This window comes from Suncus etruscus, chromosome 8, assembly GCF_024139225.1.
Source record: "Suncus etruscus isolate mSunEtr1 chromosome 8, mSunEtr1.pri.cur, whole genome shotgun sequence".
Lineage (NCBI taxonomy): Eukaryota > Metazoa > Chordata > Mammalia > Eulipotyphla > Soricidae > Suncus > Suncus etruscus.
The window spans coordinates 59,962,624-59,987,367 of NC_064855.1; the positions used below are offsets into that span (position 1 = coordinate 59,962,624).

At 41.6% G+C, this 24,744-nt stretch overlaps 1 protein-coding gene across 1 annotated transcript in view; it reads right to left on the minus strand.

Annotated features, from left to right (window-relative positions):
- SUCLA2 (succinate-CoA ligase ADP-forming subunit beta) overlaps positions 1 to 24,082 on the minus strand; it is a 35,584-nt gene extending 11,502 nt beyond the window's left edge. The window contains exons 1-6 of the mRNA XM_049778800.1: positions 23,916 to 24,082; positions 19,893 to 20,073; positions 16,514 to 16,613; positions 16,000 to 16,162; positions 11,026 to 11,154; positions 1,197 to 1,335 (exon numbers count right to left, since the gene is read on the minus strand). Of these exons, the coding sequence (XP_049634757.1) occupies positions 1,197 to 1,335; positions 11,026 to 11,154; positions 16,000 to 16,162; positions 16,514 to 16,613; positions 19,893 to 20,073; positions 23,916 to 24,005 (802 nt within the window). The 5' untranslated portion in view covers positions 24,006 to 24,082. The remainder of the gene's footprint in view (positions 1 to 1,196; positions 1,336 to 11,025; positions 11,155 to 15,999; positions 16,163 to 16,513; positions 16,614 to 19,892; positions 20,074 to 23,915) is intronic.
- Positions 24,083 to 24,744: the final 662 nt, after the last annotated feature.

Genomic DNA, 24,744 nt, shown 5'->3' on the forward strand with positions numbered 1-24,744 from the left:
ACACAGAGCTAGGAAAAAGCCCTGTACTGTTGGGTGTGGTCCAAAAACAAAACAAAACAAAAATCAGTAGGAAAGGATGTTAAATTTAATGATTTAAAAATTGACTAGATAAAAATTAAAACTGAAATAAAATTTTGGTTACAGATGACAAAAAAGTAGAAACAAAAACTTATAATGCTGATGATTATCTACTATTTCCATAAACAAGTCCAAGAATAAATATAAGAAATAATATATAATAAGAAATATAATAAAGCCAAGATATAATAAATATGTAATAAGAAATAAAATGTGGGGCTGGAGAGATAGCATGGAGGTAAGGCGTTTGCCTTTCATGCAGGAGGTGATCGGTTCAAATCCCAGTGTCCCCCGTGCCTGCCAGGAGCAATTTCTGAGCATGGAGCCAGGAGTAACCCCTGAGCACTGCCGGGTGTGACCCAAAAACCACAAAAAAAAAAAAAAAAAAAAAAAAAAAGAAAATGTAATAAATCATCTAGGTATGAGAGACAGAGAAGTTTGTTTTGCATACAGGTGACTCGGGCCCAATCCCTAGTTCCCCATATGATTCTCAAGTCCCTTACGTGGTGCACAAGTGAGTATGGCCCAAACTACTCACCCCAAATGCAAAAGAAAAGCTGTCAAACAGATAAACCAGTTCTATGTCTCTAATGGCTAAAAATATTAGAAATAATGTCCCCATACTGGTACAATAAAGATTTGTTTTGTCTCGTAAGTCTGAAAGTGGTACAGACTAACAAAGCTAATTCTCTAAAACTACAGCTATTTTACATTTCACAATGGACTCTTAACACACAACAAATCTTTCTGCAGTAAAAAAAAATTCTACATATTGTCTAATATGACAACTACATGTTGCTAAGAGTGTCTGAGTCACTGAGAAATTAAAGACTTTAACCTTTTATCACTTTAATTAGTTTTAATTCCCATCACATGGCTGGTGGCCACCACACTAAACTTTAATCCCTCTTGTGGACACTTTATAGACAGATTTAAGGTTTCTGTTTTAATGGGCCTCTTATTTTTTCCATATTCATTTAATTATAAAATAAGCTTTTTTTAAATAAGCTTCTACAAGGAATTCACTTCCTTATGAATGTAACATTTTAAAATGACAATACATGGAAACAAACAATATACAAATACACCGTTGGTGTTTGAAAAATAAGATACATTACCAGTTCCATCTGAATCCTCTACCATTGGATTTATTTCTACCATGGTTGCATCATATTTTAGAAAGAGGTTGTACAGCTTGATCATGTTTTCTGCTGCAGAATCCACAGTGTTAGCTGGAAAGCCCATCTTCTCTGCAAGCTGAAAGCAATTTGTTTCTTTACTACAAGGTATGTTTCAGGTATCCAATTAATACTAAATTATGTTGAAACCCATGTAGTTTATTATATTCAAGTGTTAAGTGTGATTATTTATAGTCAAATAGTCACTGAAATAGCAACTACTATTACTAAATAGTAATACTATAACTATATAATTATTAAATTATTTTTTTTATTTTTTGTTTTGTTTTTGGGCACAGGGGTTACTCCTGGCCATGCACTCAGAAATCACTCCTGGCTTGGGGGACCACATGAGATGCTAGGGAATCAAACCAAGGTCCTTCCTAGGTCAGCTGCAAGCTGAAACCCTACCGCTGCACCACCACTCCGGCCCCTTAAATTACTATTAATTAAACAAAACTTTATTCAGAATCTTCACAGGCAGGTAATATGTTCATTTTAGAAATAAGAGACAGATGGCCCAGAGAGCTAGCATAACAGTAGGGCGTTTGCCTTGCAAGCGGCCAACCCAGGATGGATTCCCAGCCTCTCATATAATCTCCTGAGCCTGCAAGGGGCGATTTCTGAACACAGAGCCAGGAGTAACCCCGAAAGGCCTCCAGGTGTGACACAAAAACAAAAACAAACAAACAAAAAGGAAATAAGAAAGAGATATAGAAGTCAAGTGATTTCGCATCTATAAGATCAGCTCATAAAATACAGGTACTTAGACACCTGCCCAGTGGTTCCCGAGTGTGAGAAACTGTGAGTGTTGCCTGTACGTGTTTTTGCACTGTCCTGTCTCCTGAACCTCTTGGGAGTGGGCCAAAAGGGCCCAGAAAAATAGCTCGCCCAGAGGCTCATCCAAGGGCCAGAACGCCAAGAAACTATGTCCAACCATGAAAACCGGCTATCCGCAGTATTCTGCAGAAAGGCAGGTCCCCTGTTTGTGATGTCAGGCTGGGAAAATCTACGCCTGCCCAGTGGTTCCCGACTGTGAGAAACTGAGTGTTGCCTGTACGTGTTTTTTTCACTGTTCTGTCTCCTGAACCTCTTGGGAGTGGGCCAAAAAGGGCCCAGAAAAATAGCCCTCCCAGAGGCTCCAGAAGGGCACGGCCACTCCGCTTCGCGGCCTTGCACGCTTTCTAATGAAAGAACACCACTGCAACAAAAATAAAAAAAATCACACTAGGAACTGCACTGGATCTCTGAACCCCAGCATCTCTCTCCAGACTGTCTTCTCTGCTGCATGCTCAGGCCTAAGATTTGAACCTGTGTGAGGCTTCATCCAAGGAGGGCTCCCCTTCCTTGGAGTCAAGACGACCCACCCAGAAAGGGTGGAATCAGAAGAGCGTGGCTGCGCACATCATTTAACCAATGAATACCACCACAACACGTAGAAAAACCCACAATACAAGTGTGACAATGAAGAAACAACTCAGGCCAGCATCAGACATAAAGAATGAAGATGGCAATTCTGATGACCGGAAAACGGCCAACCAACTAGTCAATCTCTCAGATAAGAAGTTTAGAAAAGAAATATGGAAGATGCTCAAAGAATTCAAAAAACCCATATATCGAGTTGAACAGAACACTAATAAGAACAAAGAAAATATGAACACAAAAATCACAAAACTCCAAACTGAAATAACAGGTCAAATAACAGGCCTGAAAAACTCAGTAAACGAGTTGAATGACAAAATGGATGAGCTCTCCAACAGGGTAACAGAAGCTGAGGCTAGAATTAGTACTATGGAAGATGAGATAAATAACAACTCCATACAGTGGGAGAGATTGAAAAAAAAATTAAAGCAAACGAACAGACAATGGAAAAATTAGTCAAAGAATGGGAACAGATGAAAATAGAAGTCTCTGATAAGCTCAATAGGAACAATTTAAGAATCATTGGAGTCCCAGAGACCAGGAAGAAAATTTCCAGGAAAAATCAACGGTCAAGAGCATCATTAAAAAGAAACTTCCGGGGGCCGGGCGGTGGCGCTAAAGGTAAGGTGCCTGCCTTGCCTGCGCTAGCCTTGGACGGACCGTGGTTCAATCCCCCGGTGTCCCATATGGTCCCCCAAGCCAGGAGCAACTTCTGAGCACATAGCCAGGAGTAACCCCTGAGCGTTACCGGGTGTGGCCCAAAAACCAAAAACCAAAAAAAAAAAAAAAAAAAAAGAAACTTCCAGAGCTAAAGAATATATGCGATAAAATCCTGCATGCCCGAAAATTACCAACCAAGAGACCCCAGAAAAAAGAGACCCCAAGACACATCCTAGTCACAATGACGAATCCCACAGATAGAGACAGAATTCTGAAAGCAGCAAGATCAAAAAGGGAAATTATATGCAAGGGCACATCCTTGAGATTTACAGCAGACCTGTCACCAGAAACACTCAAGGCCAGAAAACAGTGATGGGACACAGTGACAAAACTCAATGAAATAAATGCTTCACCTAGAATAATGCACCCAGCAAAACTCACTTTCCGGTTTGATGGAAGAATACATGGTTTCACAGAAAAACAACAGCTCAGAAACTTCATAGACTCAAAACCAGTCTTAAGAGAAAAACTGCGGGGCCGGGCGGTGGCGCTAAAGGTAAGGTGTCTGCCTTGCCAGCGCTAGCCTAGGACGGACCGCGGTTCGATCCTCCGGTGTCCCATATGGTCCCCCAAGCCAGGAGCGACTTCTGAGCGCATAGCCAGGAGTAACCCCTGAGTATCAAACGGGTGTGGCCCAAAAACCAAAAAAAAAAAAAAAAAAAGAGAAAAACTGAAAGACCTACTTTAAGACAAGACTGACCAAATGATACACCAAACTTCGATATAAAGATGGCACTAAATCCTAGGACAATTCTTTCTCTCAATGTCAATGGACTAAATGCACCAGTTAAGATCAAAATGGATCAAAAAACTCGATCCAACCTTCTGCTGCCTACAAGAAACGCATCTGAATAGTCAGAACAAACATAGACTCAAAATAAAAGGCTGGAGGAAAAGTATTCAAGCAAACAACACCCATAAAAAAGCTGGAGTGGCCATACTAATATCAGATGATGCAAACTTTATACTCAGGAAAGTTGTAAGGGACGAAGATGGACATTTTGTATTAATCAAGGGATATGTACAGCAGGAAGAAATCACTCTCCTAAACATATATGCACCGAATGAGGGTCGAGCTAAATATTTAATATAACTGTTGACAAATCTGAAAAATATCAATAACAATACAATAACTGTGGGGGACCTCAACATGGCTTTGTCAACACTGGATAGGTCAACCAGACTGAAACCCAACAAGAATATACTAGACCTAAGAAGAGAAATAGAAGAAAGAGGCCTAGTAGATATATATAGGACACTCCAACCCCAGAAACCTGGATACACATTCTTCTCCAATGTACATGGGACATTCTCCAGGATAGACTACATGCTGGCACATAAAACATACCTCCATAATATCAAGAGGATAGAAATTTTTCACGCTACCTTCACTGACCACAAGGCTCTGAAATTATATGTGAATTTCAAAGGGACTCAGAAGAAAAACTTTAACACCTGGAAGTTAAACAGCCTCATACTGAATAACCAGTGGGTGCGAGATGAAATCAAAGAGGAAATCAAAACTTTCCTGGAAAGAAATGATAATAAAGACACAAACTATCAGGACCTATGGGACACAGCAAAAGCAGTACTCAGAGGAAAACTTATAGCTTTGCAAGCACACATCAGGAAGGAAGAAGGGGGCTACCTGAATAGCTTAATGATGCAACTGATAGAATTAGAAAACGCTCAACAAAAGAACCCAAAAATAGGGAGACAGAAGGAAATAACTGAGAGCAGAAATCAATGAAGTAGAAACACAAAAAACAATCCGAAAGATCAAAGAAAGCAGAAGTGGTTCTTCAAAAAAATAATCAAGATTGATAGACCATTAGCAAAACTAACAAAGAGAGAAAAACTTGATAACTCGTATTAGAAATGAAAAAGGGGAGATCACTACCGATATTGCAGAGATTCAAAGGGTAATCAGAAACTACTTTGAGAAACTCTATGCCACTAACAATGTGAACCTGGAAAAAATGGATAAATTCTTGGACTCTTATATCCTCCCATGGTTCAATAAAGAGGATGTAGCATATCTAAACAACCCCATCACTATTGATGAAATTAAATCAGTAATCAAATGTCTGCCCAAAAACAAAAGCCCAGGCCCATATGGATTCACTAATGAATTCTTTCAAACCTTCCAAGAGGAACTACTACCAATCCTGGCAAGACTCTTTCATGAAATCAAAAAAATGGGAACACTTCCAAATAGCTTTTATGAAGCCAACATCACCTTGATACCTAAATCAAACGGAGATGCTACCAAAAAAGAAAATTACAGACCAATATCACTGATGAATACAGATGCAAAGATCCTCAACAAAATCCTGGCAAATAGGATTAAATGCCTCATTAAGATCATTCATGGGGCCGGGAAGGTGGCGCTAGAGGTAAGGTGTCTGGCTTGCAAGCGCTAGCGTAGGACGACCACGGTTTGATCCCCCGGTGTCCATATGGTCCCCCCAAGCCAGGGGCGATTTCTGAGCACATAGCCAAGAGTAACCCCTGAGCGTCAAACGAGTGTGGCCCAAAAACCAAAAACCAAAAAAAAAAAAAAAAGAAGATCATTCATTATGATCAAGTAGGTTTCATCCAGGAATACAAGGACGGTTCAGCTTATGTGTGATGTCAACAAGAAAGCTAAGTCCATGAGCCATTTGTGATCACTCAACTCAGAAACAGCATTCCCATCCTTCTCCATGAAGACTTTCACTTCTTCTCTCAACTCGAAAAATCTTTTCAGGACATTTCCCCAGCTGAGCCAACGTACCTCGGTGAAATAGAGCACATTTCCATATTCTGACTCCATTTCCTCTTAAAAAGCACAGAACCTCCTGTGCTTTAAGCCCCTGGATCTGATTTGGTTGATGCATTTCACAACAACAGACATCACATTGTCACACGGCGGGCATTTATTCCAAAGGGCCTGCTGATGGATAATGCAGTGAAGAACAATGGCCTTCTCTACACCCTCCTCTTCAAGTTTTTTTTGAACAAGTGCCACCAGTTCATTTTTCTTCCCTGTCATTGATGGCGCTCCATCGGTTATTATTCCAACAAACCTCTTCAATGGCAAACCTGCATTCTCAATGGCATCATACAGATGTCGAAATATCTCATTAGCAGTGGTCTGGCCGTGCATTGGAATTATTGTGAGCAGCTCCTCTGTCAATTCAAAATTGCAATCAACACCACGGACATAAAATTGTGAGCTGCGCAGTGTCTGTTATATCTGTGCCCTCGTCAAGAGCAACTGAGTATGCATCAAAACATTTGGCTTTCTCACACAGTTGATGATGTCACTTGACATATCAGAAATGCACTCTGCCACAATGTTGGAAGAAAGGCTGATTTTGCTAACCTGACCTTTCTTTTCCAAACAGATAATACTTGCAGCCTATACCATGCATTTTTTAACAAACTCTCCTTCTGTGAATGGTTTCCCTGCCTTAGCAATCATCTCACTAGCCATGTAACTAGCTTCGACTGATGCAACATTCTCTTTGGTTGCTTTCTTGAAGAAATCTTGTTGCGGGCCCGGAGAGATAGCACAGCGGCGTTTGCCTTGCAAGCAGCCGTACCAGGACCAAAGGTGGTTGGTTCGAATCCCGGTGTGCCATATGTCCCCCGTGCCTGCCAGGAGCTATTTCTGAGCAGACAGCCAGGAGTAACCCCTGAGCACCGCTGGGTGTGGCCCAAAAACCAAAAAAAAAAAAAAAAGAAAAAAAAAGAAATCTTGTTGCCTCATTAGACGTGCTTTAAGACTGGCAACCCGCTTGGCTCTCTCATTTCCTTGATATTTTGCACATTCCTCAGCATGTTTCATTGAATAATGGTGTTTCAAGTTGTATTCCTTGTGCACTGCAACTTTCTCTGAGCCAATAAGACATGTGGGGATGCCCCTGTGCTCAACAAAGAAATACTGCGTCTCCCACTTTTCCTGAAATTGTCTGTGCTCGTCATCAATCTTTCTCTTCACTGCAGGCTTTGATGAAGTCATGATGAAGGTATGACAAAATCTAATTCTGTAATAAACTTCTCTCCCTTCTCTCCATTAGGCCTCCGATAATGCAAGGGACAGTGGGCAGGAGCAGCGGAAATGACGTATGTGCTAGGCACAAAGTATTCGCGATTATTCGCTTACCAAGTATTTGCAATAAAAAATCGCATTAGTAAGAAAAATATCGCAAAAAATTGCATTAAACATTTGCATACCCCAAAAGGAACTGCTCAAGTTATACGAATGTTTAATGCGATTTTTATTGCGATTATTCAGTAAGCGAATAATTGCGAATAATGCAATATTTGAAGGCTGGCTGCAGGCCACAAAATGTTGTACGGAGGGCCGCAAACGGCCCACGGGTCGCAAGTTTGAGACCCCTGCTCTAGAGGTACCCATGACATTCTTCAAAGAAGTGGATCAAGCACTTTTGAAATTCATTTGGAACCATCAACACCCTCAAATAGCCAAATCAATTATTGGGAAAAAGAATATGGGAGGCATTACTTTCTCAAACTTTAAACTGTATTACAAAGCAATAATTATCAAAACAACATGGTATTGGAATAAAGACAGACCCTCAGATCAGTGTAATAGACTTGAGTACTCAGAGAATGTTCCCCAGACATACAAGCATCTAATTTTTGATAAATGAGTAAGAAGTCCTAAATGGAGCAAAGAAAGCCTCTTCAACAAGTGGTGTTGACACAACTGGCTAGCCACTTGCAAAAAAGCAAACTTAGACCCCCAGCTAACATGTGCGAAGGTAAAATCCAAATGGATTAAAGACCTTGATATCAAAACTGAAACCATAAGGTATATAGAACAACACGTAGGTATAATACTCCATGACATTCAGACTAAAGGCATCTTCAAGGAGGAAACTGCACTCTCCAAGCAAGTGAAAGTAGGAATATATTAAGATGAGAAGCTTCTGCGCCTCAAAGGAAATAGTGCCTAGGATACAAGAGCCACCCACTGAGTGGGAGAAACTATTCACCCAATATCCATCAGATAAGGGGCTAATATCCAAAATATACAGAGCACTGACAGACCTCTACAAGAAAACATCTAATCCCATCAAAATATGAGAAGAAATGGACAGACACTTTGATAAAGAAGAAATACAAATGGCGGGGCCGGGCGGTGGCGCTGGAGGTAAGGTGCCTGCCTTACCTGCGCTAGCCTAGGACGGACCGCGGTTCGATCCCCCGGCGTCCCATATGGTCCCCCAAGAAGCCAGGAGCAACTTCTGAGCGCATAGCCAGGAGTAACCCCTGAGCATCACAGGGTGTGGCCCAAAAACCAAAAAAAAAAAAAAAAGAAATACAAATGGCCAAAAGACACATGAAAAAATGCTCCACATCACTAATCATCAGGGAGATGCAAATCAAAACAACTATGAGGTACCACCTCACATCACAGAGATTGGCACACATCACAAAGAATGAGAACAAGCAGTGTTGGCGGGGATGTGGTGAGACAGGAACTCTTTTTTTTTTTGTTTGTTTGTTTTATTTTATTTTTTTTGTTTTGTTTTGTTTTGTTTTTTGGGCCACACCCGTTTGACGCTCAGGGGTTACTCCTGGCTATGTGCTCAGAAATTGCCCCTGGCTTGGGGGGACCATATGGGATGCCAGGGATCGAACCGAGGTCTGTTCCTTGGCTAGCGCTTGTAAGGCAGACACCTTACCTCTAGCGCCACCTTCCCAGCCCCGAGACAGGAACTCTTATCCACTGCTGGTGGAAATGCCGACTAGTTCAACCTTTCTGGAGAGCGATATGGAAATTCCTCCAAAAACAGGAAATTGAGCTCCCATACCAGTGGTCCTCAAACTATGGCCCATGGGCCACATATTTTATTTGTATCTGTTTTGTTTCTTCATTGCAAAATAAGATATATGCAGTGTGCATAAGAATTCGTACATAAGTTTTGTTTTTACTATAGTCAGACCCTCCAATGGTCTGAGGGACAGTGAACTGGCCCCCTGTTTAAAAAGTTTGAGAACCAGGGGCTGGCGAGTTGGCGCTAGAGGTAAGGTGTCTGCCTTGCAAGCGCTAGCCAAGGAAGAACCGCGACTGCGGTTCGATCCCCCGGCGTCCCTTATGGTCCCCCCAAGCTAGGGGCAATTTCTGAGCATCAAGTGGGTGTGTCCGAAAAAAAAAAAATTGGGGGGTCCGTAAAGATGGCACAGCGGTGTTTGCCTTGCAAGCAGCCGATCCAGGACCAAAGGTGGTTGGTTCGAATCCCGGTGTCCCATATGGTCCCCAGTGCCTGCCAGGAGCTATTTCTGAGCAGACATCCAGGAATAACCCCTGAGCATCGCTGGGTGTGACCCAAAAACCAAAAAAAAAAAAAAAAAGTTTGAGAACCCCTGTCCCATATAATCCAGCTATACCACTCCTAGGAATATACCCTAGGAACACAAAAATAGAATACAAAAAACCCTTCCTTACACCTATATTTATTGCAGCACTATTTCCCATAGCAAGACTCTAGAAACAACCAAGATGCCCTTCAACAGATGAATGGCTAAAGAAACTGTGGTACATATACATAATGGAATATTATGCAGCCGTCAGGAGAGATGAAGTCATAAATTTTCCTATACATGGATGTACATGGAATCTATTATGTTGAGTGAAATAAGTCAGAGAAAGAGAAAGACGAAGAATGGTCTCACTCTTCTATGGGTTTTAAGAAAAATGAAAGACATTTCTCAACAATTTGCAGAGAAAAAAGAGGAGAGGGCTGGACGTTACAGCTGACCTCGTGAAACTCACCACAAGAGTGATGAGTTTAGTTAGAGAAACAACTACATTGCGAACTATCCTAATAATGAGAATATATGAGGGAAATAGAAAGCCTGTCTAGAGTACAGGTGGGGGCGAGGAGGGGAGGAATGATATTTGGGTCATTGGTGATAGGAATGTTACACTGGTGATGGGGGATGTCATCTTATATGACTGAAACTCAACCACAATCATGCTTGTAACCAAGGTGTTTAAATAAAAATATTTTTTTAAAAAAATACAGGTACTTAAACTTCTAACCTAGCAGAGGAGTTTAGAGCCTTAAGCAGATCCCTAACTAGATAAAACACTGAAGTTAGCGGCCAGAGCCATAGCACAACAGATAGGTCATTTGTAGGATGTAGAGAGTAAAAGAAAAACTACAGGGTAGGGGCCAAAGCAATAGCACAGCTATTTGGTTTGATCCCCCAACATCTGATATGGTCCACAAGGAGTGACTCTTAGTGCAGAGCTAGGAATAAGCCCGGAGCAACACATGCTTGAAGTTTCAAAGTCAAACAAGGTATTAACATCTTTTTTTTTTTTTTTTTTTTTTTGGTTTTTGGGTCACACCCGGCGGTGCTCAGGGGTTACTCCTGGCTGTCTGCTCAGAAATAGCTCCTGGCAGGCACGGGGGACCATATGGGACACCGGGATTCGAACCAACCACCTTTGGTCCTGGATCGGCTGCTTGCAAGGCAAACGCCGCTGTGCTATCTCTCCGGGCCCTGGTATTAACATCTTAAGACCAAAATAAAGCTTGTTCTGTCAATCATTTTATTTGTACAAGTCAATCAAAAGCTAAACATTTTTCAGAATACAACATACCCGAACAGCTTGCTCCTTTTTGATTCCTTCTACAATATCAATGGGTTCCTTAACTATAGCCTCTGGAGTCTCAGCAGCAACATCCTCAATGTTGACCCCACCTTGAGAACTTCCTATTAGTACAGGACCCTGTAAAGGAAGGAAAACAGTCAAAATATTTAAGTTATATTTGAGCTCACAATAAAATTCCAAAAATCTATTTGTAAATATAATAAAGCAGGTATACTAATCACTTTCCATGTCTATTTTAAAATTTCCTTGAAAATGTATCCTTGCTTTATCTGCATTGTGCCCCTTATAAATAATCAGTTGAAGTTAAAGGAAGAAAAAAGGAAAAGGGGGGCCCGGAGAGATAGCACAGCGGCATTTGCCTTGCAAGCAGCCCATCCAGGACCAAAGGTGGTTGGTTCGAATCCCGGTGTCCCATGTGGTCCCCATGCCTGCCAGGAGCTATTTCTGAGCAGACAGCCAGGATTAACCCCTGAGCACCGCCGGGTATGGCCCAAAAACCAAAAAAAAAAAAAAAAAAAAAAAAGGAAAAGGGGGGCCAGAGAGATAGCATGGAGGTAAGGCATTTATCTTTCATACAGAAAGACGGTGGTTCAAATCCCGGCATCCCATATGGTCCCCTGTGCCTACCAGGGGTGATTTCTGAGCATAGAGTCAGGAGTAACCCCTGAGCGCTGCCAGGTATGACCCAAAAATAAAAAATAAAATAAAATAAATTAAAAAAATAAAAAGGAAGGGGGTGTAGAGCAATAGTACAGAAGGTAAGACATTTGCCTTGCACACCAACTCAAGTTTGTTTCCCAGCACCCCATATGGTAACCTGAGCACTGCCAGGAGTGATTTATGAGTACAGAGACATGAGTAATTTCCTGAGCAGAGAGCTAAGAGTAAATCCTGAGCACCACCAGATGTGGGCCTCCCCCACCAATAAAAACCTTGAAAATCATCATGAATAACATAAGATAAAGCATATACTATATAGCATTATATATTATATACATATATAAAATATACTAAATAAATTTATTAAATTTGTTTTGTTTAAATCAACATCTGGATGTGTTCAGGGCTTACTACTGTCTCTGTTCTCAGGGATCACTCACTCCTGGTTAGCCTGGGGGGACCAAATGGGGTGCTGGGTGTTGAAAGAGTTGTTTGTATGCAAGATAAGCACCCTACCTGCTATACTAACCCTTCAATCTGTACAATCCTAAATTATTAACTTTTAGGACCTCAGTTAAAAAAAAAAAAACTTGAAGTAAAATAACAGATTTTTTAATTTATGCATTAAAATTATGCATAAAAATCTTAGCATGCAAAAACTATAATAGGAACTAAATAAAGAAACTGTGGTATATTCCACTCAAAACAGTGTTCAGGGTGCTTAATTGTCCAGAGTAGTAAAGCAGGTAGGGTGCTTGCCTTGCACAGGCTGACCCAAGTTCAGCCCCAGCACCCCATATAGTCCCCCCATGTCTGCCAGGAATGATCCCTGGGTGCAGAGCCAGAGGTAAACCCTTAGCATAACCAGGAATTGTCGCCCATCCCCAATTTAACAAAAGATAAGAGAAAGTCACTTGTGATAGAAGATCTTAAGAAATAGAAAAATTCTCCATGTCGGTGGTCAGAGTGATAGTACAGTAGTAGGGTGTTTGCCTTGCACGTGGCCAACCCGGGATGGACCTATGTTCTATCTCCGGCATTGACCCATGTTCTATCTCCGGCATCCCATATGGTCTCCCGAGCCTGCCAGGAGCGATTTCTGAGCACAGAGCCATGAGTAATCTCTGAGCACCACCAGGTGTGGCCCAAAAATTAAAAATAAATAAATAATAAATAAGTAAACCTCATATTAATGAACTGGAAGAATCACTATTGTCAAAATGACCATCTAAATCTTTTTTTCTTTTGGCTTTTGGGCCACACCAGTGACACTCAGGGGTTACTCCGGGATATGCGCTCAGAAATCACTCCTGGCTTGGGGGACCATATGGGATGCCAGGGGAATCGAATCAAGGTCTGTCCTAGGTGAGCACTCGCAAGGCAAATGCCCTACTGCTTGCACCACCGATCCAGCCCCGTACCTAAATTATTATACAGATTCACTGCAATCCAAAACCAATCACATTCTTCAAGGACTTAGAATAATTAATAATAAAGGTGTATAAAATCATAAAACATCCCAAATAGCTTAAGCCTGAGAAGTAAGAAATTGGGAGATATCTTATTACCAAAGAACACTGAAAAGATCAATAAAATCTGCATATCCTTCACTTAACTAACTAAAACAGGAAAAATCAGTTAGGGAACCTGTTAATTCAAAGAAAATGGGGTGCAGACAATCTTTTATTTTCTGAAAAAGGAATAGTAAGCAAAATACACTTGGAACTTCTGTTATATCAAAAAAAAATAAATGAAAATGTAATTTTCAAAATGTAAATTTTACCAATATATGTAGCATATAAAGATTATTGCCATACAATTTTTGAAGTAACAAGATTAAATTCCACCACATAAAAGCGTCCAAAAGAGGTAGACATCATCCACAAATAAAACAATGTGGGTTTTTTAGCTTAAATATTCTGAGTGGGGTTTACTACCATCTAGTGTTTTACAATAAGAAATACATTCTTGGGGCCGGGCGGTGGCGCTAATGGTAAGGTGCCTGCCTTGCCTGCTCTAGCCTCGGACGGACCGCGGTTCGATCCCCCGGCATCCCATATGGTCCCCCAAGCCAGGAGCGACTTCTGAGTGCATAGCCAGGAGTAACCCCTGAGCATCACCGGGTGTGGCCCAAAAACCAAAAAAAAAAAAAAAAAAAAAAAAAAGAAATACATTCTTGGGGCCGGGAAGGTGGCGCTAGAGGTAAGGTGTCTGCCTTGCAAGCGCTAGCGTAGGATGGACCGCAGTTCGATCCCCCTGGCGTCCCATATAGTCCCCCCAAGCCAGGAGTGATTTCTGAGCGCATAGCCAGGAGTAACCCCTGAGCGTCAAATGGGTGTGGCCCAAAAACCAAAAAAAAAAAAAAAAAAAAGAAATACATTCTTGGACTGGAGCTCAGCACTGTATGGTTCCTAAATTAGGCATAGTCATTACCTCCGACCTGGGTTCAATTCCCAGTATATGGACCCCACCAAATTAGAATCAACCAGGGGGACCTGGCACCATGGGGCCAAGCAGCCAGTAGTTCTGCCCTTACAGTGAGCCTCCATCCAGTCCCTTTGGCCAAGAATTGCTAGTGAGGCCTTTCTTTGCACCTCACTGAGCACTGTTTGGAAGGCCCCCTGAAAATAAAATTTAAAAAAATAATAATAATTTCTAATCAAAAAGTTTATAAAATTAGTTTAAAACATCACTTAAACATGACTGGAAGATTTATATAATGGTAGGAAAAGAAACCCAATATATATAAAATGGATTTTATTCTATTTTGTTTTTAATTTTAAGCTATTTTAAGTAAAATAAAAAACTATTTCATAAGCCTTAAAATTTGGCAACAGTACTAATTGCAAAATTATTAATGTTCTACATCAAATCCTTATCAGGGCTTACAAAAATATAATCTTATTAATACATATTCAGCTTATAAAATTTAACCAACCCACTGAAGCCAGGTAATTACAGTATAAAATGATCATCAATTCTAGGGAACCAGAGCAATAATACGGCGGGTAAGACATTTGCCTTGTACACAGTGGACCAGACTCGGCATCCCATATGGTCCCCCAAGCCTACCAGAGCAGGGATTTCTGTGCACAGAGTCAAAAGTCACACTGAGGCAGCCAATTGTGCCCCCCACCAAAAAAATTCATCAATTCTTTCTTCAAATACCAAATCTGTGAAAATTCTTTTCAACTATATCTATTTTCACTAATAAGAGTCAGATCCCTAAGAATCAAATTATTTTTAGTGAATCTATCACTTTTCACCTAAATAAATACAAATAAATCTAGTGAAATAAACCTAGAACTCTAAAAATACCAATAATTAAAAAAAAAAAACAGATGAGGCAAAAAATACACATTCCTTAGAAGTTTCCATCACTTTCTCTTTAATTAGAATATATTCTCTGCTGGAAATTATTGTTTCAGCCTATTTAATTACAGATAAATTAGAGTGGGCTTAAGTTGATCTTTGCAAATTAACAATTTGGAAATCCTATAGAATTGAGCCCGGAGAGATAGCACAGTGGCGTTTGCCTTGCAAGCAGCTGATCCAGGACCAAAGGTGGTTGGTTCAAATCCCGGTGTCCCATATGGTCCCCCGTGCCTGCCAAGAGCTATTTCTGAGCAGACAGCCAGGAGTAACCCCTGAGCACTGCCGGGTGTGACCCAAAAACCAAAAAAAAAAAAAAAATTTAATTAAGTAAGACTTAGCCAATTCCTTTTTTTACCATATCAAATATTGTGGGGAGGGTTGTTTGTTTTTTGGGGTCACGCCTGGTGATGCAATTTAGAATCGACCCAAAAATACTGTACTTCTGGATTATGCATTTTATGCTATCTTTCCCACAGTGGGCTGGAGAGATAGTACAGGGGTTAATTGCCAAGTTATATGAGCAAACCACAGGTTCATGCTCCCACACCCCAGATGGTCCTCCAAGCCCTGCCAGGAGTAAGATCCCGAGCCAGGAGTTAAGTCCTGAGCACAGCTGAGCATAGCCCCAAAACAAAAACAAAATAAATAAATCTATCCCGTAAAAGTTAAATTAAAAATAACCTTTGAGGGGCCGGCGAGGTGGCGCCAGAGGTAAGGTGTCTGCCTTGCAAGCGCTAGCCAAGGAAGGACCGAGGTTTGATACCCCGGCATCCCATATGGTCCCCCCAAGCCAGGGGCAATTTCTGAATGCTTAGCCAGGAGTAACCCCTAAGCACCAAACAGGTGTGGCCTGAACCCCCCCCAAAAAAAAAAAAAACCTTTGAAACTAAATTAATGAATTCAACTGAACTGTCTACAATAACTCACCTGAAACGTCCTTTCCATTGTTATTGCAAAGTAGTATTCTTTTCTGGGATATCTCCGCTCACAAACCAATACTTGATTGCATATTCTGCCTTTTTCTCCTGTTTGCTTGGTAAATAACTTTTTTCCGATCATTTGTGAGGAAACAGCCTTTGCTTCTTCTGGACTAAAGTAAGAAAAAGAGCTCAAATTCTTTTCTTCTCCAAGTTAGAAAAATAATAGGCAAAATCTTGTATCACATAATATTTAACCTGTTATTTTCCTCAATTCAACAAGTAATTTTGGAAGGATTCTTGGGGGACCACACCCAAATGTGCTCACAAGTTACTTCTGGCTCTGTGATCAAAGGTCACTCCTGGTGCGCTCAGGAATTTATAAGGGTGGAGGGAATGGAACCTGGGTCAACCTTGTGCAAGGCTAACATCCTATCTTTTTGTCTGTTTTGGACAAAAGGGACATTTCTCATAATGTATTTTTTTAATAATAAAATATTTTTCTTTTAAAGAATATGACTTACGAAAATACTATCTTCACTCCTCCTTTAAGGCCACTTTCAAATGTTCCTTTTCCTCTGCCACCAGCTAAAACCTGTGCCTTGATCACAACATCTTTAGTACCTAAATGAAAAATATTTGTATTAGACAAGATACATAGAGCAGAATGCAAGACAAATATTTTTTATTAAGCATGTATATTAAGCTGTGGTATTTTACATAATATTCTTTTTTATCCATAACATCAAAAAATAAAGCATTATGTGTATTTTCTAGATTTAAAACACCAAAACATTCACCATCTAAAGAAGTAATCCATACATCAAGCCATTCATTAAAATATACAAAAAATAATTTTACCTTTCCTTCCTTCACAAATTAAGCATCCAGTGCCTTTAGAACACTACTGGAAAGTTACTTTGGAAACATTTACTACCTTTTGAAGGTATGAGAAATACAAAATTGAAACTCAAATGCCTTTCTGTGGTTCCCTACTCTAGCTATCTACATATGAAATTGCTACCTGTGAAAATCTGAGTTATAAATGCTACTTTGAGAAGAAATGTACCATGACTTACAGCACTATACCAATTTACATTGTCCCATCACAGAAAATCCTATTAATTTATGTTCTTGAGCTGTTCTGTTGTGTAGACTGCTACCAGAAAGTGTGATGCTTTATGTAAACACAACATTCTCTCCATTTTAAACTCTGGCCCCAGACACTACTTTATTCCACCTAGATTATCCAAAATAATAGCCCCAAAGCAGCAAATTAAGCATCTTATTCCTCTACTTAAAACCTTATACTGAGGCTGGTCCAATGGCAGTGGTTTACCAGAACTTATTAACTTATTAACATTATTATCACAAAATTTGGTATATAACCACCCCACTGCTCAATCTGACTGGCTTAAAAAAAAAAAAAAAAAGAAAACCTTATACTGAATGACCACTTCAGAGTAAAAGCCAAAAATCTTACCATGTGTTCACCTTTTATATATCCTATGCCCTCCTTATTACTCACCATTCCATTTATTTGTCTCCACTGTCCCTGGTTATCTTTTAACCTCCAAGCTGTGGCTCTAATGCTCCCTCTGGATTGCTCTCATGCAGCCATCCACTTAAGTAAGTTTATACTTCATTAAACCTCCCAGCTTCAAGTTTATACTTAAATCTCACATTGTCCCTGAGGCTTACCCTAATCATTCTCTTAGTATAAACTGCCTTCCTCAGTCCAATTCCCATATCCTGCTCCATCTGTTTTTCTTTTCTTTCGTTGTTAGCTTCTCCATTAGAACACAGGCTCCAGGGGCCGGGCAGTGGCGCTAAAGGTAAGGTGCCTGCCTTGCCTGTGCTAGCCTTGGATGGACCGTGGTTCGATCCCCCGGTGTCCCATATGGTCCCCCAAGCCAGGAGCAACTTCTGAGCACATAGCCAGGAGTAACCCCTGAGCGTTACCGGGTGTGGCCCAAAAACCAAAAACCAAAAAAAAAAAAAAAAAAAAAAAAAAAGAACACAGGCTCCAGAAGGGTAAATAAAACCTTTATGTTAGATGATGTATGTTTTGATGGTTACCCAATGAGGGTTACATCCTGGGAGGTTCCTAGCATTTTTTTCTAACTGTTGAAAAAAACATTTTTAAAAATTGAACAATTCTTTTTTTGTTTTGTTTTGGGATCACACCCAGAAGTGCTCAGGGTTATTCCTGGCTCTGCACTCAGAAATCACTCCTGGCAGTGCGCAGGGGGCAATATGAATGCCAGAATTCAAACCCAAGTCTACTGAAAACAAGGCAGGTGCCTCACCCATTGTACTATCATTAGCCCTAAGACAATTCAGTATCTAATCCTCAAGCAGAACTGATTAGACACTATTAAATACAAGATCCATTTTAATTTGCCACAGTCCCCACCATTTCCAAATATAAAAACAAGTATTAGATTGGAGTCTTGCATGCAGCCAACCCAGTTTTGATCCTCAGCATCCCTATGGAGCCCATCACTCCTGGATCAGCTGCATGCAAGGCAAACACCCTACCACTGTGCTATCTCTCCAGCCCAAAAAAGCTTCTTATTAAGAAGACAACAGACAGCCCCAGGACTATGGCAAATAAGAAAGATCATGTCTAAACTAATAGGAGTAGCAACCAGTAGTTTTATTTATGTATGGCAGTGTGCTGTTAGTTTTCCAGTACTTTACAAACATTTTGTAAATTTAGCACAATTTATATCCAAATTGTGCCACATTAATATGAAAATGGCCAGCAATTAAAGCTGGTGGCTAACTTAAAACATCATATTCACTGGCATAGTTGCTTACTAAGGCAGTTCTACTCTTTCAAGAATATTTTACAGGGGCCGGAGAGATAGCATGGAGGTAAGGCGTTTGCCTCTCATGCAGGAGGTCATCGGTTCGAATCCCGGCGTCCCATATATGGTCCTCCCGTGCCTGCCAGGAGCAATTTCTGAGCCTGGAGCCAGGAATAACCCCTGAGCACTGCCGGGTGTGACCCAAAAACCACAAAAAAAAAAAAAAAAAAAAAAAAAGAATATTTTACAAAGCATCAGATTCTTCCTTCAACAATTAATATACTTTCTTTAGGAATATAAACTCTTCAAGGGTAGCAATCATTCTAGCCACTAATCTTACTCCCAAACTGTCATCATTACTTACAATTTTCTTTGACTAGCACATATCTTGTTAGCCTAAAGACACTGCTCACTGGTCAAGTGCAGGCCTCACATGTGAGACACTTCCCCTCTATTACATTCCAACTGAAAATAGCACTTCAGCTTTCTAAAACAAATACACAGGAGCAATTTCTGAGAGCACAGAGCCAGGAGTAACCCCTGAGTGCTGCTGGGTGTGACCCAAAAACAAACAGAAAAACAAACAAAATGTCAAGTCATAAAGATGTTTTCTCTTTATTTAAATAAAATCTATTAAAGAAATACAAGGGGCCAGAGAGACAGCATGGAGGTAAGGCATTTGCCTTTCATGCAGAAGGTCATCGGTTCGAATCCTGGCATCCCATATGGTCCCCCGAGCCTGCCAGGAGTGATTTCTGAGCATAGAGCCAGGAGTAACCACTAAGCGCTGCAGGGTGTGATCCAAAAACCAAAACAAAATACAAGGGACCCAAAGAGATAGAATTGAGGCAAGGCATTTGCCTTGCATGCAGAAGGTCGGTGGTTCGAATCCCGGCATATCATATGATCCCTCGAGCCTGACAGGGGCGATTTCTGAGCGTAGAGTAAGGAGAAACCCCTGAGCGCCGCCAGGTGTGACCCAAAAACCAAAAAAAAAAAAAAAATCAAGTTATTATAAAGCCAAAAGCAAATATCACATGTTATCAGAGTTCCCATGTCAAAGTGCCTTAAGTTTTTCTTAACTTAGTACCTAATTTTTTGGCAATTGCATAAGCTTCATCTGGTGATTTAGCCACCTGTCCTTTGGGAACAGAGACACCAGCTTCTTGCAACAATTCCATACTCATGTATTCATGTAGCGAGAGATTCCTTTGCTGTTGCTGCTGTATTTGGAATCCATGGTTGTTTAACAAGGCAGGGCTTCCCAGAACCTAAGAGAAATTGGAGATATATTTACACATGACAGTGATCTTGCAGCTATTCTTGTCTAAAACATCTCAAACTATTATTTCTATAGAATTCTTAGATCTTAAGAACATAATAAAGGACCAGAGCAATAGCAATTCGAATAGACCCAGGTTCAATCCCTGGCAACCCATATGGTCCCCCGAGTATGCCAGGAGAGATTTCTGAGCACAGAGCCAGGCGTTACCCCTGAGCACCACCAGGTGTGGCCCCAAAACAAAAAACAAATACAAAAAAAAAAAAAAAAAAAGCACAGAATATAACAAAATGCTAAATTAAAAGATCAAAATGCAAGGCTGGAGCAATAGTACAGTGAGTGTCATGGTCAAATTGTCATGGTCAGAATTGGGTAATTCTGCTCATTAAGATTCCATATGGTCCCCCATGCCAGCCAAGTGTGATCCCTAAGCAGAGAGCCAGGAGTAAGCCCTGAGCACTGTCAGGTATAGCCCAAATAAACAAAAAATGAACAAAACATAGTATCCAATAATACCTAAATACAACATAAAACTACAAGCTAATTATCAGCTAAGTAACAAATATGGCCCAATAGTTTTCATTATTTCCTCATCATCTCTAGTTCTTATCTTTCATTTTCGTTGTTTATTGTTTTGTTTAGGAGCTACTCTTGGCTTGATACTCAAGGACCAATCCTCAGAGTGCTCAGTGGCCATGTGATGCCAGAGATTAAACATAGCCTTCCTGCATGCAAAGGATGTGCTCCAGCCTTAGAGTCATCCCATCAACCCTAGGCCCTATCTTTCCATTGAACTTTTTACCACCATAACTCTAATAACCCATGAAGCATTTCTATCATGCTAAATTCTGAAACTCTAAAATTAGTCTCTTCTTTTCCAACAGGAAAACTCCTTTCAAACTTTCCTCTCTTCACCATTCTTCCAGCACCTAACAAATAGTCTAACATTACTGATGAGATAGCTGAACAATTTGGTACTTTATTTTAGTCATACACTCAAGACTAAACTCTGGCTTCTTCTATAGTGACCTTCTTCTATATGTGCTTTCCCAATAATCTACACCAGAATTAAGCCCCAGTTGCTGATAACATTAGCAGCTACCAACCCAAGTTCACACTCCTTCCCATTATCAGTTTCCAATGACTGGTCAATGGGGATGGGGAAAGATATAAAGATATGAAAATTCACCCCACGTTCAGATCCACACTAGATTCAATTCAAATCCCTTCTAGTTCCAGACCTCCCACTGGAGTGGCAGGAATCCCTAATGCAACACTACTACACTTGGACTTCTACTCAATTCTCATTTTTCTCAACTCTCCCACAAGTGAAACAGAGATCACCTGAACTTTAGATACCACCTGGAATGCATTCCTTCTAAACAGTTTCCTTAACCAGTATCTTCTTTACAGATTGGTTCAGGTGTTTGTTCTTCAAAACCAGACTGAAAAATCTTCCAAGAAATCGCTTGCAACTCAAACTAAGTAGAACAAAGGTTCCCAAACCTACTTAGCCTATCACCCACTTCTCAGAGAAACATTCAAACATTCACATACACCCTAGGGAATCTATTCACTTTAAGCATACAGTGTGTCCCCAGCTGTTCCTGATGTTACTTAACACTGCTCCTAAACTGTTCAGTACCACCTCAACCAGGGGTGGCATTGTCCATGCTGATAAACATTGATATAGAATATTCATTCAATTAAATATCTATCAATTAGTTTATCAATGAATATTTATTTATTTATTTTAATTAAAAATGTAGATATTGGGGGTGGGAGCGATAGCACAGTTGTAGGACATTTGCTTTGCACGTGGCCAATCTGGGACACACCCAGGTTCGATTCCCGAGCCTGCCAGGAGCGATTTCTGAGTGCAGAGCCAGGAGTAATCCTTGAGCACCACTGGGTGTGGCTGAAACCCCCCCCCCCAATGTAGATATTGGAAATAAAGCAACAAAATAAACCAACAAAATCCTTAAAGCTATCCTCAAATTCTAGAATGCAAAATGTGTGTGAATTTGAAGGGAACACAGTCAAAAGTAAAAATTTATGCCAGATGGTAAAAAGAAAACTAAGAAATAAAATGTTTCTTGGCAAAACTGAGTTAGAATTATTCTTTCAAAAACAAACAGAAAACAGAAATAAAAGTCATAAAAGTCCTTTTGCCAACTAATAAACCAGAAAGGGAAAGGAATATGAAGTTGGCCTTTAAGCTTCCTGTGGTAAAGTCATAAAAATAAAAATAAAAAAACTGATGATGTACATCAACAATATCGCATCTACCAGTTCCAAAGCACCACTAATTTACAGCCTTCTCTTAAAACCATCAAAATATATAAAGAAATACTGCCTTTCCTTTATCCAAATCTCTCAGTTCTGACAACTACAGATGGTAATATGTAGAACAAATCAAGCCAATGAAACAAGAACTACAGTAATTAATTTATGGCATGCATGAGTCATTCAGAACTTAACCCAAACTACAGAATTGACAGAGAAAAGGAGGCTCTTCCTTGGATGTCAACACTAAGAAGAAGCTAATCCCTATGTTCTGGAAAAAGTGGTAGAGCAATTTGAAGCACATACATGTTGGAGACAGTTGTGGAATATATTTAAGTTAGGGAATATGGCTACAACAGTGTTGGTAGGTAATATAGCTACGGAACTGACATAAACAATTACTGCAACTCATCACCACCAAAGCACCCAAGCCCCCTTCACCACTGCTTTGGGTCACTTCTGGTCTGGCCTCTTCATCTCCCCCCAAAATCCGCCCCAATGCTGAGTACTTTCTCAGTTTTGTAAACCAGGGCCAAAGATTTGTCACTGCTGATACTATCTATTCCCCTTTTTTGGTCTCTGTATATCACAGAAGAGTGGAACCATTCCCTATTCGTCCCCTCTTCCCAATATTCTTGGCTGAACATGATACACTCTGATCCCAGGGTGTGCGTGTCCTCCACTTTTCTTAAGCCGCATTGTGGTCCACAGGGACCACCACCACTTGATTCATACACCCTGACAATTTGTGCAATTCTGAACCTCAGCTTTGTGTTGTTTCACGAATGCTTTAATTCACAGGGGTTGGAGTAAAGCTAGAGAGCGGCCAATACGCAAAACTGATTCCTAGCATGCAGCACTCCCAACTGCACGACTCCTCCAGTCTCTGCAAGAAATGAAGCGATCCGACTGTCTCACTTTCCCCAGGCGGGAAACTGAGCACCATCGGTGTGTCACCATTAGGAACAAACAGCGTTACACAACTCCCGGGGGGGGAGGGGGGGGTAGTAGGTGGGAACCCGTCCCGTCCAGCAAGGCCTGTCTCAGCCAGCACCGCTGGTGCAGTGAACTCGCCCCAACAACCCGACAGCTCCCGAAGGACCCAAAGTACATCTGAAGGGCATTCCTCCCCACTCCCCAAAGGAGGCCAGAGGACGCTTCGGGACACCAGGCCCCACAGGCGGGCAAGGCACAGAAACGTCCTCGGGGTCCCCCCACATCTGTCCTCAGAGCCCCCAACCCCAGCCACACCTCGGAGATTCGGGAGCCTGGGCAGTCAGGTAGAGCCTGGACTCCAGGCCGAGCAGCCGGAACAAACAGCGGCCGATACTGGCTTGCTCACACACTTGCAAGGGACACTCCCGGTCCGCTGGCCGCCTGCAAGCCCATTGCACAGCCCCGGGTCTCCGGGGTCACGGGGTCACGCGAAGCAGCTCGCAGCTGTCTTCTCACGTCTCGACTCCCGAAGCCAAGTCTCCTCACCTGCCCTTTCTCCCGCCGACCTACCCACCTAGGCCAAAGAGGGCCGGGCCGCAGACAACCTACCTGCGCAGCTGCCCGTAAGGCTGCCTGGGGCCGATGGCTCCTCAAGGTGGTCCCGGCCAGCAGCCGGCTGTAGAATATGGAGGCCGCCATGTTTTCGCGTCCGACCCCGGTTTCCCCCCGAGCACCGCGCGCAGGCGCAGGAGAACTCACCGCGCCGGCCGGCCAGGCCTGGCCCCACCCGAAGGGGCGTGGCCTCGCGTTCACACTTGCTGACGCTCCAGTTCTCCTCGTCCCCTGCGGGGCAAAGGCTGGGATGGCCCAGCTGACTGGGAACTTGGGTTTGGCAGGTGCTGGCTGAGCAGCAGACTTTGACCTTTAAAACTGGGAACTGTGACCTCGCTACTCGATCTGTCTGCGCCCTGAAAGGAACCTGAGCCCCTATTAGCGACTGGCCCTGAGGAAGGAAGGAAGGAAGGAGTGAGATCTTCACCTAAGTCTCACTTTCCTCATCTGCATGGCCTTCCTTCAAAAAACGTGTTCTGGGTGTAGATATCTGATGCCAAAATTCTGCCTGAATCGCTTGAGGCAGCTATTTCACCTTCAAAGAAGATAAGGTCTGCCCAGAGCTATCAATCCAGATGGCTCACTAAAATCTCCTAGGGAGCCTTTAAATCCCCTAGGAAGCCTTTTAACTTGGGAGCCTTTGTCTATGACTATGACTATGTCTACGTCTGTGACTCCAGCCCCTCTGAGTTTCTTGTGCTATGCATTGTGTCCCATAAAAACTGCAATTTCTGGGCTGGAGAGATAGCTTTCATGCAGAAAGTCATTGGTTCAAATCCCGGCATCCCATATGGTCCCCCGTGCCTGCCAGGAGCGATTTCTGAGT